Source organism: Syngnathus scovelli, chromosome 3 (assembly GCF_024217435.2).
Source record: "Syngnathus scovelli strain Florida chromosome 3, RoL_Ssco_1.2, whole genome shotgun sequence".
Lineage (NCBI taxonomy): Eukaryota > Metazoa > Chordata > Actinopteri > Syngnathiformes > Syngnathidae > Syngnathus > Syngnathus scovelli.
Window position 1 is genome coordinate 9,250,945 of NC_090849.1, and position 12,101 is coordinate 9,263,045.

Genomic DNA, 12,101 nt, shown 5'->3' on the forward strand with positions numbered 1-12,101 from the left:
TCCTAGGATTCCTACAGTATTTGTAAATATGTACGTATACCCTTGTCCACACACTCACTACAGCCTTAACTGAAATCAACGAATAAGTGTGACAAGGGTGTCATAGATAAGATGCTAAGCCAAGAGAAAAGGTCACAGTAACAGAATGGCCGAGTTAAATTCACCTATGTAATTAATTAGAGGCCTAATCAATACTGAACCACTGTTACTTCAGTATTGACCAAATTAAGGAGAAAGAGAGAAGCCTTGTTCAGATGGAAGAAGACATGTAGAAACTGAGAGCTTTCTTGAAAACCTTACAGGGCGCATAGTCTTTTACCATGGTGATGTGCGCTGACCAATCTTTCTGGAGTACCGTAAACTATTTTGCGGGTCCTCTTGGAATGCCTGGCAGGATCCCCAGTCAGTAGGCCTTTCAAATCTCACCTTGGCTCACAGGAGGTAAGGGACATTGAATACAAGTGGTTTAGTCTGTACCTCCATTGTTGAGGCAGCCAAATGGAGCTATGGCTGCAAAGTGGTTGGTACCAGTCATTCCATTAATCCCTGAACCGTTTGGTGGACACAGAAGAGGTGAGAAATGTGGTCAAGAGGAAGAGGAGTCCTACCAGGCCTTGTTTGTCTATGGGACTATTTCAGTAGCTTTACAGAGAGGGTAGGTCAAGCGGAATATGACTTTGGTGGTTGCTAAGGCAAAAAGTTGGGTGTGGGAGGAGGAATTCTGTAGAGGCGGTGCACCATCAACATTGTGTGTAGTGGGGATGGGGCACTGCTTACCTCAAATTGCGTCATTGTGGATCCATGGGGGAAATGCATTCAATACTAATAGTTCCACTGACATCCATCCATCCATGCTTCCAACAAGGAAGCAGGTTTCTGGAGACTTTGAAGGTTTCCAGTATCTGGGGTTGAGGTCTGTGAGGACTCCTCGGTGGCTTGGATGAGAGCTGTCTCGAGTTTCTAAAGATTCTCGTTAGGGGTTCTATAACCATGGCCCAGAAGCCAAGTGACCGCCCATGTACTTTAATCGCCCAGAGCATTGGTTTAACAATCTCCATGGCTTGTGTCGTTTGCCTTGATTGTGCATACTACTTAATTCCCACACTGGATGGTAGGAGAAAATAAGTCATTGCTTACTAGTTCCATGTATCATTTGGTAAGATGCAACATGAAGATCAGGTTTATACAGATTGTCCTTGTTTTGGTTCTAAATGTGGAGATGTATTTCTGCTGCTGTAATGGTGCTACTGTTTAAGTGAATCTATTCTCATAGGGTCCAGAGCTGCTGACAGAGCTGGCAGGCAGTCATCCCTCCATTCACCCAACCAAACCACTCAGCTGTCCATCCATCCATCCATCCATCCATCCATCCATCCATCCATCCATCCATCCATCCATCCATCCATCCATCCATCCATCCATCCATCCATCCATCCATCCATCCATCCATCCATCCATCCATCCATCCATCCATCCATCCATCCATCCATCCATCCATCCATCCATCCATCCATCCATCCATCCATCCATCCATCCATTTTCTAAACCGCTACTCCTCATTCGACTCCCAGATGCCAGTGGGCTGGCACAATCTGGACTGGTGACCAGTAAATCATAGTCTTCAATTAAGGCTTCCAACTTTACTGTAGGTGTGAATGGGAAAGCAAATGGTAGCGCCCTATACGATTGACTGACAACCAGTCCAGCGTGTACCTTGCCTAATTTCAGTGGGGAAGGACACCAGCTCACCCGTGACCCTAATGAGGACAAGCAATATAGGAAATTGATAAATGGATATTCCTTCTTCCATAATAATTTTTTGTTTCAGTCACCTTTATGCATAAACATTGTGTTAAAATTGCAAAACAAGCACACCTTGTTTGAAGTTGTCCAAGTTACGAAACTCCACCAAATTGTTGCCATAGTAATAGTTGGTGACGTAGATCTTTGAGTCTTTAGCCAGTGGATCCTTCATCCAGGCTCCTTCATTGCGGCCGTAACTATGTTGCTTCTCTGGCTGCTCAATTGATGCAAGAGTCCCTTCGCAGTGAAGGATTTTCCCTGCAAAAGAACACATTAAACGTTCAGCATATGTAACTGTGATCCACGTTTAAACTCATATTTAGTAATTTTTGTTTTGTTCCATATTCAGACAAGCAATCAAAACTTCCTCTTTTCTTCCCCGCAAAACATCCCCACTGTGCTGAAAAATATGATAAGTGTTTTCTGAGTAATATTTTGGCAATAAGAGGTTTACAGAAAAAGTCTTGCCGTCTAACATGTCACCAGGGCTTCTAAATAAGCTCTCCCTAATGTTTGTTGCACTGTGAACAATTAACACACCCAAAAATAATTGTGTTTTTGTGAGGTGTGTTTGTGCTCCTACACAACATTTTCTGCAAGATATTTAAAGATCCTATAGGGAATCTATGTCATGGCTGTTACATGTTTTCTCTTTTATGTATGGTAAAAATAGTTAGCCAAACAACCACTCAAAATAGACTGAAAGGAACATTAAAAACATGAATAGAAGTTTGTCATGGAGAGCATCACTTTACACATGTTTAAGTTACTAATATGTCTCGTTAAAAAAAAAATAGGAGCAATAAAATGTATATTTGTGGAAACATAGATTTACATGTCTGATACGAAATATGTATATCTTTAACAACTCGGTGAGAGAGTTTATAAAATGCCAATTCGATCGTAAAAAAATATTTTGTTTAAAAAAGAATTTGGTTTTATTTGAATTATTTTTATGTAGTGATAAAAATACCATCGATACATCTGTTTTTAATAGTACTACTACAACCACAATTACTACTATTACTGATAGTAATTGCCAATGATTTCAATGATTATTGAGAAGATAATGTGCAGTAATTGATTGTGACCATAACTTTAATTCACTTCATTCCGCATTAACACTTAAAGAAAATTATGAAAAAGCACGTCAGACAAAACTGATGAATCATTCTCGTTTCCGCTTTTTCTTTTCTTTTCTTTTCTTTTCTTTTCTTTGTAGCTCTAAAACAGCACAGTATAAAAATGAGACAAGTTTCTGATAGCACTATTATGCTAACTGAGAGTGTTTATATGTTATAAGTCAATTAATTATGGTCAGACGCAGTTTATTCAAAATGTAACCTGCTCTGTGGAGAATGGGTCGACTGTTGTTGTTGCTGTTGTCCAGCAGTAGTACAATAGTGGGGGCAGGCCTCTCCACTGCTGCTGTGCTTTGGCTGCTGGCGATCATAGTGGTGGGTGCAGTGGTAGCGGTTGGTGCGATGGCAGCAGTCCTAGTGGTGGTAGGCGTGATACCGGTGGGAAATGCAGTGGGTGCTGTAGCCTGTGCAACTGTAGAATCAATGGTTTCAAGAACCATTTCAGCTCCGCCATCCTCAGACTGGGTTTCGGTGACATGATGGCGTGTGTATGTTTTTGCTAGATTATCTGACAAGAAGCAAAAACAGTGGTTTGTCAGCCTTGGTGAGATAACTGTATATGAACTACAAATTGTAGTGACAACACAACAGAAGTGGAATCTTTTGGAATTTTGTTGTTTCAGGATTACATTCTCTAAAACTGTAATACATTGTTTTACAACGCATGTCCTGCAAATCACATGAGTTCTCGTGGCTCCTGGTGCCCTTCATTATCAGGGCACGAGCCACGAATGATCACACTTTGGCTGGCTCAGTCCAGGGCGGTAACTAGTCATTTGGTGGCCCAGAGCAAATATTCAAGATGGCGGCGCGTGCACACGCAGCGGCCACTCTCTGTCCCGTTCGGTGTTTTGTGAGTGTTTACTGAGTGTTTGTCCGGCAGTTTTTTGCGTCGGAGGCAGCGGAAGAGGGGCCAGCGCGGAGACGTCGGGCCAGGCTTGCGGCCAACCCAGCTCGCCAAGCCGTGCCTTCCATTCTCCTGGCGTACGTTCGTTCGCGGGACGACAAGATGGGTTGCGTTCGCCTGATAGGATCAACGAACCGGACAGTGCGTGCCTGCTGTGTGCTCGTGTTCACAGTGGCCTAGTTGACTGTCATCTTTCCGGACTCTGCTGTGCATCGGGAGCGGCTAGCGTGCTATCACTCTTATTGTTCATCTTCTTGTTTTATTTTTCCTGTGTTGTGTACTTGTATGTGCGTTGTGAACTCTTTCTTGTCACCCTGGGATAGTGAGAAACGTAATTTCGATCTCTTTGTGTGTCTTGACATGCGGAGGAATTGACAATAAAGGAGACTTTGACTTTGATATGGTCAGAGCCCCCCCACCCAAACCCACTGTTTTAAGTCTGACATCTTAAGTTAGCTTAATATTTCCACCACAAATTTTGAATGTTAATGTTTAGTACAGTGGTTCTTAATCTGGGTTCGATCGAACCCTAAGGGTTCGGTCAGTCGGACTCAGGGGTTCGGCAGAGCCTCCACTGTGGAGGTCCGAACACACCTGATTTATCGTGTAAATTCGTGATGACGCTTATCTGACGCATATGTGTACTAGTCTCGCAAAGGCAACAGCAGAAGTCACACTGATTTGCAGGTGTGTAATTTGTTGTGAGTTCATGCATTGTGTTGGTTTTGTTCTTTGAACAAGGTGATGTTCATGCACGACTCATTTTGTGCACAAGTAAAAAACATTGATTTCTTGAATTTGAAAAAAATAATTGTATTTTTCACTTAATAGGGGGTGTGGTGAATGCGCATATGAAACTAGTGGGGTTTGGTACCTCCAACAAGGTTAAGAATCACTGGTTTAGCATCATCTAAAAAGTGTGAATTTGAAAACATCTTTCTATTTCTTGAGCTACGTAAGGTCCTTAAAAGATTTTTCATTATATAACACAAAGAATTCCATTACTTTTGCTAGAATTAGTAATAACATTATAAAACATTTTACATGTTTAGTATCATCTAAAATGTGTGAATTTGAGTAATCGTTCCATATCTTGAATTAGGTAAGATTCTTAAAAGATTTCTTATCTAACACAAAGAATTTCACCACTTTTACTGGAATGAGTAATAACATTATACAACATTTTACATAGTTGACATTTTTAACCATTTTTATACTCATTCATTGTTGAAAATAACTAAAATAAAATAGCAACCATTGAAGCCATAGTTTGTCAACTATTATGATTGTTATACATTTCTCATTCATCCAGCCACCCATTTTTAACACCACTTACCCTATTCAGGGTCGCAGGGGTGTTAGAGGCTAACCCAGATGACATTGGGCGAAAGGCAGACTACACCCTGAACTGGTTGCCAGCCAGTTGCAAGATACATACATTTCTCATTTTCTGACATTGATTTCTGGACAAGTCATTTAGAGCTGATTCACGACAAAAAATAGAAATTAGGGCTCATTTGATTTGTGTTACAAATCTCTATCGAATAGCGTCCTCTATTTTGATATAGAGTATAGGTGGTTTAATTTTGTTTTTGCAACATTTCTACATCATGTAGTTAACTCATGATTTCAGGTTTTTGGACAGAATCATCCATTTGTCTTCACTGCATCATCGTTACTGAAGCAATGTATGTATGTATGTATGTACAGTGGGGAGAACAAGTATTCCAGCATGACAATGACCCAAAACACACAGCCAGGCCAACTAAGGAGTGGCTCCGTAGGAAACATCTCAAGGTCCTGGAGTGGCCTAGCCAGTCTCCAGACCTGAATCCAATAGAGAATCTTTGGAGGGAGCTTAAAGTCCGTGTGACCCAGCGACAGCCCCGAAACCTGAAGGCTCTGGAGGAGATCTGTATGGAGGAGTGGGCCAAAATCCCTGCTGTAGTGTGTGCAAACCTGGTCAAGAACTACAGGAAACGTCTGATCTCTGTAATTGCAAACAAAGGTTTCTGCACCAAATATTAAGTTCTGTTTTTATGATGTATCAAATACGTATTTCCTGCACTAAAATGGAAATTAATTATTTAAAAATCATACAATGGGATTTTCTGAATTTTTGTTTTAGATTCCATCACTCACAGTTGAAGAGTACCTATGATAGAAATTACAGATTTCTACATGCTTTGCAAGTGAAAACCTGAAAAATCAGCAGTGTATCAAATACGTATGTACGTATGTACGTACGTACGTATGTATGTATGTATGTATGTATGTATGTATGTATGTATGTATGTATGTATGTATGTATGTACGTATGTACGTATGTACGTATGTACGTACGTACGTATGTATGTATGTATGTATGTATGTATGTATGTACGTATGTATGTATGTATGTATGTATGTAAGTAAGTACTCTAGTACTCAAGTTACTCTATCCCATTCATCTCCTTTACAGAGCACAAGAGAGGGCGGGAGCGAATGGGAACAGGCACTGGAATAGCTGTCCCCAGCTGGATTTTGACCGATGCTGATCCCATTCGTGGGCGGCTATAATTTGTGGTTCTGATATATATATAGCACCACAAATTACAGCCTCCATTGCCACTAAGATAAATAAACACCTCTCTCAAACCCATTCAATAGAAAAGAACATTATGATCTACATGAAGGGTGTAGTTATTGCTGGAATGTTGTAGTATATAATAAAGTTGCATAATACTGATTTATTCCATGTATTATGCAAATGTTTTCTTCTTTATTCATTTTCATTAGGTTTATTGTAACTTAGGTTAAAAGCACTTAGTTCTCGGTTAGACATTCCATTCAGTTTTGATATATGGAAGTGTTATTTTTACCATGATAATAACTTATACAGGCTGCGATTGGCTGGCAACCAGTTCAGGGTGTCTCCCGCCTACTGCTCGAAGTCAGTTGGGATAGGCTCCAGCACGCCCGCGACCCTCGTGTGGAAAACTGATTCAAAAAATGAATGGTTGGATGGACTTATACAAGATATAAAAACTTCCTTCAACAACGCCCCTGAGCAGATGTTGAAGCCCAGCTGCTGTGGCGGCGCTGTGGTCATCAACAGACAATTTAGGAAACATTTGGCAGTTCTCAGCGAAAAAGTGCTTGACATGGACGCTGCGGCATTAAGGCTCTTTACCAGCCAAAGATAGATAAAGGTATTCTTTTTAAAGAGTACCCTGCTCATTTTTTTTTTTTTTTAGAGATTATGGATATGCATCCAAAGTTTTCACTGATATGACAGGGATGGCTGAACACTTTGAGATGCACATACATAGCAGAACACCCGGTCTGACAGCATCATGTGCGTGTGCCCTGTTCAAATGCAGCATACCTATTCACTCAACTAGACTTAAAAGAGGATTGGAAGGAGCCATGAAATGTTTTCTCTGCAATGTTGAGGGTCAGCATGCATTGTTGTGAAGAGTAAAGCTGAGGCATGTCATGGACATGGCAGTGCTCCATTGACACAGCATTCCATTTGCGCCATGTATATTGTCAATAAAAGATTTGGATTTCTTGCTCTCTAAATGCACAATAGCAAGCCAAACCTGCAATCTAGACCTGTGAGTTGAAATAAAAAAATGTGTGCAAAAAATGGATAGTTTGATGGGTTTACAGTTGGGTTTACAACCTCATCAGCCTTCACAGAAAATGTTTATGCGAGTGCTCTGACTGATACACCATCAAATTACGCAAATAAACATCTTAATTGCATAGCTGCTGTTTGATCCTAATCCAACAATGAAATTGCTGAAAAAAATAATTTAGATCATGTTCAACACACACAGTGGATCACATACAGATGACAAGGGTAGGTGAAAAAGGGAAAAGTAAAACACAAGCACAATGTTTTCTTTAGGTCTAAGAATTTGGATTTCAATGAAATGCGCGATGCTAAGCAAACAAAGAAAATGAAACCTCCAAGATGAAAACCCTCACCTCCTCTGACCTCATCCTCGTCAGTCTTGACAGCCTTGTAGTAAGTAATGCCTCTGACCACACCTGGCTGGTGGCCAACCACCTTGGTTTTGGCTGTAGGATCAGGCTTCAGTGGTTTCACAGGTTTAGTGACCTCCTTCTTGGGCTTGATGACTTTTTCTTTGGGTCTGGGAGGGGGCTTGGATGCTGGGGACTTTTTGACAGGTGGCTTTATGATGCTCTTGGTCTTGGTGTCATCGTTATTATGCTGCAAATGAATATTTATGTGATCAGCATGTTTTAATAACAGCTATGATGCCTTGAAAAAGATGCACAGTCCTTAAACTTTTTCAGTTTCTACCCTTGCAATCAAATTTGACTGTACTTCACTGACATTTTGTGATAGACCAAAACAAATAAACAAAAGCACATGAAAGATAGTGAGTAGAAAAAAAACCTAAAATGTTAAAACAGTATAAATCTAGAAACGTTGCATGTGAGTGGAGTTTTCTTTCTTTTGGTATTTTCATTGACTTTGCACAAGTAGAATTGGGCATATGGCCCAGTCAAAGTCCAAACTTAAATTAAATTGAGCATCTGTGGCAAGACTTAAAAATTGCTGTTCATAAATGCTCTCCATCCAATCTGGCTGCCCTTGAGATTTTTTTTTCAGATAATTTGCCTTAAATCTTAAAACGTATGTTTCATTTCTGTTTCACTTTACGATTATAATATAAATTATTTTGTCTTGGTCGATCAAATGAATATATCATATATCAAATAGATCATATATAATGTGAAAACGGTACAGGTGTAGGAAACCCATTTTAATGCAATTCATTGTATAAACGTGTCATCAGTTACACTCAACTTCCCATTAATGTAAGGCCCATTTGAGTGCTTTTGAAAAGTACGTATTTCAGAAATGGAATATTTGCTATGATCTTTAGATACAATGATATATTGAAAATAAAAAAGAATAAACCTGCGGGAGGCCGTTTATTATGGGGAAAATCTTTGAGAACAGAAGATGGTGAGAAAAACATTTGTCTGGTGTGACTGATGAACTGGGACTTTCCCAGTAACATTTGGTTGTTGGGGTCAGAAATTGCTGTAAACAACTTGAAAACATAATTCAATCCTGCCTTAGATTAGTGGTTACGGCTATGTGGGGTAGTTTAATGTGGATACTTATTTGCGTCACTTTGGCATACCAACTGAACAATAGATTTTTTTAAAGAGGAAGTCAACCCCAACGTTTTCTTTGCCATAATATGTTGTGTGCAGCCCAACTAGTCAAACCACAGTGCTCTGATTAATATTTCATTTGTAGAAAATGAATTAAACAAGTAAAATCTAGCTGTTTTTATCCATCTCAGTAGGGCGGCCATTTTGCCAATTGCTGTCGACTGACAATGACATCACAGTTGCTCAGGGCTCAGATCACAATCAATCCTGACTCGACATCAGAAAACTGGTGAGCCGTGATTGGTTGTGACCTGAGGAGACCTGAGTAACTGTAACGTCATTTACAGGTGACAGAAAGTGGCAAAATGGATGCCCACTGAGATAGATATAAATTGATGAGGGGGTGGGGGGGCTTGACATATTTTTGTGTGCAGGCCCCCTGGAGGTCTGAACCTGCTCTGGTGGCCACCTTTAGCACCATGATGTATATGTCAAACTCAAATACGTAGTCTGAAAGTAATTTGTTGTTGAAATCTGTCAGATTTATCATGCCAGTTTGGGTGGGTCTGTATTTACATTATGGCCAAAAGATTCGTAGTACAACAGCTGTGGCATGCACATCCTGGCGTAGTTTATTTTAAAACTACGTTCTTCAGTTTTACAGATCACCAAATAATTCCCGAGCGCGGCACCGCTGCTGCTCACTGCTCCCCTCTCCCCCAGGGGATGGCTCAAAATCGCACGGGGATGGGTTAAATGCAGTGGACAAATTTCACCACACCCAGATGTGTGTGTGACGATCATTGGGACTTTAACTTAACTTTAACTGAACTTCAACATGACAACAGGCCCACTTTACTCAAAGGGGCTCCTCTGTCAACACATCCCAATGGATGTACTCAAACTACAGGTACAAGCATGATACACTTCCTAGCTCACAGCACGGTTGGAAGAGGCGGAAATGGAAACGGTATGCTTGCTAATGCTTGAAAACATGCATGGGTTGTGGCCCTGTTTGAGTGTGCTCTCGATAGAAGAACATAACCCAGCGTTTTAGTATCAGTTCATACAATCATTGACAAGCGTACATATAGCAGCACCACACTGAGTAACTAATCCTAACCCTCAGGAGGCAGAACACTGTCTGTGTACTGTAAGTCATTCATCAACCTGTAGCTGTGGTCCAGGTAGTACAACATGACCACTTGGACAAACTACATTGTCAATGAGGGGCCCAAAGGCAAGTAGTGATTTGGTAATAACAGGTCACTTCTAGCAATTGCTAGTAGAAATATACAGCTAGTTTAAAATATGAAATGGGATAAACAGTTATAGTATGAACAGTGTTGGGCAAGTAATTTCCAACATTTTAAAAATATTACATAGTACTAGTTAAACCTGAACCGAACTGAACAGAATTTTACACCATTAGATTCCACGTGACTTTCTGTCCAACAGTCTAACGGACTATTTGATCTTTATCTTTAACTATTTCATTGTTAGGGATAGGTAAGGATTAATTTTGATTCGGAAAGGGGGAGGTTTGCAGAAGCACCTCATTCACACAGTCACTCACAAGTCAAAGAGCGTAGACAGACACAGTAGTTGAATAAGTGGCTGCTTTATTCTCTCTTCCATCCAATTTACATCAACAGGACTTACTGTCCTCTGCGTATTGCTTCTCTTTTAATAAAATGTCAACAGACTTCGATGTAGGGGGAGCATTCACGGTGTCGGACGGAAAAAAGACCCCTTCGGCTGCCCAACAACATGCCTGACCCAAGTTAATGCAACAAAGGAACGCTTTAGCTGCCTAAACAAATGTCTTTCTATAAAAGTTTGTATTAATGAGAGTGGCTTGATTGGTTTCCTGGCCAGTGTACTTCTCTGCTCTTGCGTTAAAGGTGCTCAACTGCCTTAGATCGACGCTATTACATTCAAATAGGCCTACACTATAGAAGTACTTGAACGGAACTAGGCTAAATGTGACAAGTATCCTTTTCATGTTCAATTAGGACATTAGTCAGCTCAGTAAATTTTTGACTAAGGTTAGTAAGTGTAGTAGTAAGTGGTTTTGAAATTATTATTGTTGTTTAAATGACTATAATTTTAATTTGTTATGCATCTGGGGTAAAATTGGTTTAATCAGCAGCTGGTCCTTAGTTAGTTGTGCATACACATGGTCTTAGGATGTTCTAAAGACATTGAGTCATTACATGGGTACACACAGTTTTTGCACAAATTTGTATGTATGTGCGTTAGTAAATGAGGGCCAGTGATACTTGTTTCTTCACAATTTATTCACTGCTTTTTACTGAAGTATGTTCCTGCTTCTGTTTTAAATATACTATGTTTTGCATTTAATTTTATGAATCCATGACAGTGATAGGTCTCGCAAACAATGACTTCTCAGGCTTGTAAAATGCTTGTTTGTGATTGTTGTGTTCAAACAAATACAGCACTGAATGAAGAATAGAATTACCAGCATGGTTTCCTTAGACAAGTGTGAATGCTTAATCATGCGTTAAACGTTTTAATTAAACCATTTGTCTTGTAAGTGATATAATTAAATGCTTGTCTAAATTGTGCGATTGAATCTGTATCATAGTCCTGAAATTGTAATGCCTTAAGTGAGTCAGTAACTGTAATAATATAACAAAATTTAACGAGTAACTCGTTATATTAATTTGTTACTGTCTAAATATACGATATTACTGTAACACATTACTTTTGTAACTTTTTAACTTACCGTTACCCCCAAAACTGATTATAAAAGCATCAGGATTACTTTGGAATTTGCTCCTATAATATACCTGGATATGATGGTGAAACGAGAGTAATCTCACGTAGACCTCAGAGTTAAAGTGTGACCAGTTTTTGTCTTTTTCTAACCTGCACCTTGGACTCAGAAGAGTCTTTCTGAAGCAGCTGTAGACTGAGACCAGAAATCTCTTTCTTGATGCTCATCATTATGTTGGAGTAGTTCTCATATCTCTTAAACTGGTTGGTAAGGCTCGTCATGCTGTCACGAACAAATTCATTCTCTCGTGTTAGGTTTGTCTTGATGGTCTGAAAAAGGTGACATCGTCGTTATAGTAGCAGTGATG

General features: G+C 39.9%; 1 protein-coding gene across 5 annotated transcripts in view; it reads right to left on the bottom strand.

Moving 5' to 3' along the window:
• olfml2a (olfactomedin-like 2A) overlaps positions 1–12,101 on the bottom strand; it is a 66,120-nt gene that overhangs the window by 22,103 nt on the left and 31,916 nt on the right. For 4 of the 5 annotated variants that reach the window (XM_049764255.2, XM_068650085.1, XM_049764253.2 and 1 more), the window contains exons 4-7: positions 11,887–12,063; positions 7,828–8,074; positions 3,148–3,453; positions 1,876–2,061 (exon numbers count right to left, since the gene is read on the bottom strand). In XM_049764255.2, the coding sequence (XP_049620212.1) occupies positions 1,876–2,061; positions 3,148–3,453; positions 7,828–8,074; positions 11,887–12,063 (916 nt within the window). The remainder of the gene's footprint in view (positions 1–1,875; positions 2,062–3,147; positions 3,454–7,827; positions 8,075–11,886; positions 12,064–12,101) is intronic. The other variant, XM_049764252.2, reaches the window with a different exon arrangement.